At 47.9% G+C, this 5,000-nt stretch overlaps 1 protein-coding gene across 2 annotated transcripts in view; it reads left to right on the top strand.

Annotated features, from left to right (window-relative positions):
• Nucleotides 1-4,324: 4,324 nt before the first annotated feature.
• colgalt2b (collagen beta(1-O)galactosyltransferase 2b) overlaps nucleotides 4,325-5,000 on the top strand; it is a 20,989-nt gene continuing 20,313 nt past the window's right edge. The window contains exon 1 of one of the 2 annotated variants that reach the window (XM_083671444.1): nucleotides 4,325-4,611. In XM_083671444.1, the coding sequence (XP_083527570.1) occupies nucleotides 4,373-4,611 (239 nt within the window). In that variant the 5' untranslated portion in view covers nucleotides 4,325-4,372. The remainder of the gene's footprint in view (nucleotides 4,612-5,000) is intronic. The other variant, XM_083671445.1, reaches the window with a different exon arrangement.

The following is a 5,000-nucleotide window of genomic DNA, read 5'->3' as shown; positions in this document are numbered from 1 at the left end:
GGCAAGACAATGTTCTTTCCACTATGAGGTAAGTCCCAATAAACCCCTCCCTCGTGAGAGAGTGCTCATTAGGGTACAGCTTGTTCTAGCAGTTTGGCTGCTACATCTTTAACCCCCACCTCACACAGCAGTGTAAAGTACCACTTCTCATTAGCTACTGTGGAGGGAACAACAGACACACAGCTCCTTGAGCTTTACAATGTTAGTAAGTAGTTGATGAGTGTGTGTGTGTGTGTGTGTGTGTGTGTGTGTGTGTGTCCGCCTGCATGTGTGTGCGCCTGCCCGCGAGTGTGCATATGTGTGTGTGTTTGTGTGTGTGCGTTGATGAAGAGCCACACTGGTCCTGTGTGTCACAGAGACCCTAGCAGTGGACATGATGGAGCAGTGCCCAGTGAAGAGGGGGGGGGGGGCTGATGATGATTGACAGCTGCTCAGAGGCTCCAACCCTGCCTTCATTGGCTCGCCATGTCTTCCTCTGAGACGGTTGGCTCAGCCTCCTGAACACTCTGCACTGCCAGCCAGTATGACTTCACTCCTCCATTACTCTTAACTCAATCCAGCGGCTTCTAGCTCGCCTCCTCTCCTCCGTCTTACTTCCTTGACCCAACTATCACACACCCCTGCCCAGCACTCAGTACCCGGCTGTCTCTCTCTCTGGCCGTCTCTCCCTCTGGCTGTCTCTCTTTCTGGCCGTCTCTCTCTCTGGCCGTTTCTCTCTCTGGCCGTCTCTCTCTCTGTCTGTCTCTCCCTCTGGCTGTCTCTCTCTCTGGCCGTCTCTCTCTCTGGCCGTTTCTCTCTCTGGGTGTCTCTCTCTCTGGCCGTCTCTCTCTCTGGCTGTCTCTCCCCTGTAGCCTTGGGTGTTTCTCCCTTCTCCTCTCCCCCCTGTCCTCCCCCCCTCCAACCCTCTCCCTGTTTCAGTAGCCACTGTATATACCCCCCCCCCCCCCCCCCCCTCCCCCAAACTTCATCAACTTCATCAATCCTCCTGTCCATCTCCCTCCAACTCTTTCCCTGTTACACTGGCTGGCTGCCTCTCCCTCTCCAACTCTCTCCATATTCAGCAGCTGTCCTTCCCTCTGCAGCTCCCTCGCTCCCCTTTTCTATTTGTATGTAAAGCCTCAGGAGGCTGCTGATCCATATGCATTGGATTACAAGGACACACTTCAAATTAGAGTCGGAGCCACACAGATATAATGGATGACATTTGCATTCATGAAGCGATTCTCCAAGTGCTTTCCATTGATTGTAAGGAGGGAACTCACCTCAGCCACGACCAATATGGAGCCGGGATACATTTACTGTATATCTATGGAACAGAGAAACGTACCGTTAGGATGCTCCTGCAATACTAATGGCAATGCCTCTGACAAGGTTTCTGCCAGGCTTCGTCAAGATTTGCCATTGAACTGATGACATAATATTTAGGGCTCTGAGAGGACCGCAGCAGGCTGTGAATGACAGGTCACTTGTGTCTGAGACTCTCTCCCTCGGTGGCCTCTGACCCCGTGGAGTGGTTTTCCTCCACCATCAGACCATCTGTGGCTGAGAGCCCTGTAGGTGGTGATGGTGGGGGGTGGGGGGGGTATGGAGCCTCTTCTTCCTGCTCTCCTCGATGGAACGGATACAGCGGGAGCCCCCTCTGCTGGACAGCCTGCTCGACTGATCTTTCAAGAAGTCCAGTTTGTGTATCTCCTGAGAGCAGCCAACCGACCTTCTTTCTGTATCATCCTCAAACGCTCACTACATCAAAATATACACCCTTCTTTAATGTCAACATCAATATGACACATATCCACTGTGGACTTTAAAAGATATTGATCTTGGTCTAGTGTGCTTCCACTCATAGCCTTCAGAATGACCAGTTCTGTATGAGCTGCCCTACTTCTACATGAAATTATGACATCTCTAATTTGCTGTTTGTACACACACACGCACGCATGCACTCCCACACACACACGCACTCCCACACGCACTCCCACACACACACACACACACACACTCACACACACACACACTCACACACACACGCACTCCCACACTCACACACACACACACACACACACTCCCACACACACACACACACACACACGTGTGTGTATAATCACTCTCCTCACACCGTCAGCTCTCGTGGTACTACATCACACTGAGAGGCAGGCAGGCTAATGGCCCTCAACACTTATATAACACATCTCATTGCTATTATAATCACAGAAAAGGCCTGTCTGTGGAACTCACTTGCAGTTCTGTGTTGTGAGTGGAGGCTGCTGCCTGGTGCTTAGGTTTGTTCATTTAGTTTGATTCTCTTTTGTTTCTAATCTTCTTGCTCTTGGCTTTTTACTGGATTGCATGTAAATGTATGAATTGTGCTGTATAAATAAAATGTGAATACAATATGGTGTGTGCAGAAATATGAGCCATTTTACCATAGGAACTAACCGTCCATTACGCGTACAAAGCTAAATGATGGATTTCCCCTGCTATTTTGGGTGTATCCAAATCTACGCATTTTCAGGAATGTGTTTGACCACAGTTTAAAACATCATAAGCCTGGCAGTTGCCAGGAGGAAACACTGAAAACTGTAGTTCAAATTAGCTTCCTTTCAAGCTGAAACAGGACATGCATTTATCCCAAACAGAAGTTCCATACATCATATCCAGCTCTTTTGACAAAGGTTTACAAAGACAAATCACTATGTAAAAATGTATGACCACAATTACAAGGCATGTGTTTCGGTACAGAGAGAAGATGGCAAGGCATTTCTATAATACAGTTAGAAGGTCCAGTCTAAACCTGGTCATGCTCAACATTCAGTCAAAGAGCCAAAGAGAGTAGAGAGGACACACACAGGGCAGGGACAAGATATACAAGTGCAGAGATCATGTTAAAATGTAACTCATGGTCAGGTCACAGAATAACTCCAGATTTTACATTATCTGTTATGCTCAGAAACACAGCCCCCCTTTTCAGACTACAGGACAAGGAAGTCCCGGGTTATGTATAAATACATGATTAATTAATATCTAAGTCTGTTTATAGTCTCACGGTGGATTCCACCACTGAGCACTAGAGGGAGCTAGGGGGATAGCTTTGACTCTGCTTGAGCACAATAACATTAACCCTCTCTCTCTCTCTCTCTCTCTCTCTCTCTCTCTCTCTCTCTCTCTCTCTCTCTTCATCCAACAAAAGAGCAAAAAGCTAAAGTACACTCATTACGTCCATGCAGAGTAAAAGCACTAACAGGTGGGTGTGCTCTTTAGGAAAATAAACACAGGACTGACCACTATGGCTGGCAGTGGGTGAACTGGTGGTGTCAGTGGGTGTCTTCCTTTCTGTCTGTCTGTCTGTCTGTCTGTCTGCAGCTGGAAGCTAATGATGTCAGTGATGACTTCATGGTACTCAGAGAGTTGCAGCATCCAAGAAGCAGTCATAACAGAGGAGAAGAGGGAGGGAAACAGAAGGGAAAAATAGAGAGAATGAGGAAGTGGGGAGATAGGGGGGGGGGGGTTTGGGAACAGACATTATGTACTTACCATGCATGAGAAGTAGAGAAAACTGAAAGGGAATGCTGATGCAGAAGACAGCCATGCCCAAGCACACTAAGCTGCATGCCAATAATGAATATTAGACATTACATGCTCTGCTCACTCGTACAAGAGTAGTTAGTAGTGGTCCTCTGTGGCTCAGTGGGTAGAGCATGGCGCTAACAACGCTTAGGTTGTGGGTTTGATTCCTGCTGGGACCATATGTACTGAAATGTATGTATTCACTGCAGTGGAAGTCGATTTGGATAAAAGCGTCAGCTAAATGGCGTATATTATGTTACGCATTTATGCACAATACTTAACACTGTGGGATACAGTTTCAGACTTCAACACATTTTATCTCGTACATTTTTGTTTCTATTGCACTATTAGGCAACATATTCCAGGTTCATTGTCATTCTTGGTTATTGATTACATTCCACACAGTCAATCCATTTTACAACACAACTTGTTAGCTGCTTGATATCAATAAATTTACCCGACTTACATTCTGAAATGCAGTTCTTGTAGGACACGTAGTGCCACCTCTTCTTTATGAGCTCTCACACATTAGTTAAGATATCCCCTGGTCTGTTACACCAGCCCCTGTCCTCCCCTTGTTCCTGCTCACAGAGAGAGAAGGTCATTTATTGCTGAAGGACAGCCGTAGGAAAGATTGGGGGAGGAGGTAAACTCTACAGAGGTAACCGTTCTCCCCCTCTCACTCACTCACTCACTCCCCCTCCTCTAGTCTTTCCCCCTTCCTACCTCCCTCGCTCCCCTCCTCCTTCGCTCACTCTCATATTCAGTCGCGGCGGAGCTCAGGTTGGGATAACGGTGTAATCTGGGAATGATGCCGGCGGTTGGAGCCGTGGGAGTCGGGCTGTTCTGCACGCTGATGGTCGCTCTTGTACCGGGTGGCGTGTCGGACCTGGTGACACTTGTGCAGGACCCAGTCCGACCGGAGTCTTCGCTGTTAATGCCAAAAGTAATGATCGCCATTCTGGCTCGCAACTCGGCGCACAGCCTACCACACTACCTGGGCTGCATTGACAGGCTGGACTACCCGAAGGAGCGCATAGCTATCTGGTGAGAGACGCAACCAACTTTTACGGCCAAACCATATCCAATACTGTAACATACTGTGCCACCATTTCTCAGTACGAGTTTTTGTTTATTGTTACTTGAGAAAAAAAATGTAGGCTACCGGCACAGAGCTGTTTTTGTTGACGATGTGGCGTCGGATTTTTAATGAAAACCTTATGGCCACGTAAAGTAAAGAACAGAGAGCTACCGCTGTCAGAGTGAAGGCTACCTGTGGCTGAGTTTTATGACGCGCTCACCTCGTGTGCCTGCCGCGCTCCTAATTGCATGTTACGAGCAGATGAAAGGGTAGAACATGTTAATCACGGTAGTCTTTCTGATTCAGCAGTGTGGAAACAGGGGTCCTTAAAACAGCAGCTAGGGGGGTGGTAGGG

The sequence above is a fragment of the Argentina silus genome (assembly GCF_951799395.1).
Source record: "Argentina silus genome assembly, chromosome: 6".
In the NCBI taxonomy this organism is placed as follows: Eukaryota; Metazoa; Chordata; class Actinopteri; order Argentiniformes; family Argentinidae; genus Argentina; species Argentina silus.
The sequence above is the reverse complement of the archived record's forward strand: the minus strand, read 5'-3'. Positions and strand labels throughout refer to the sequence as shown.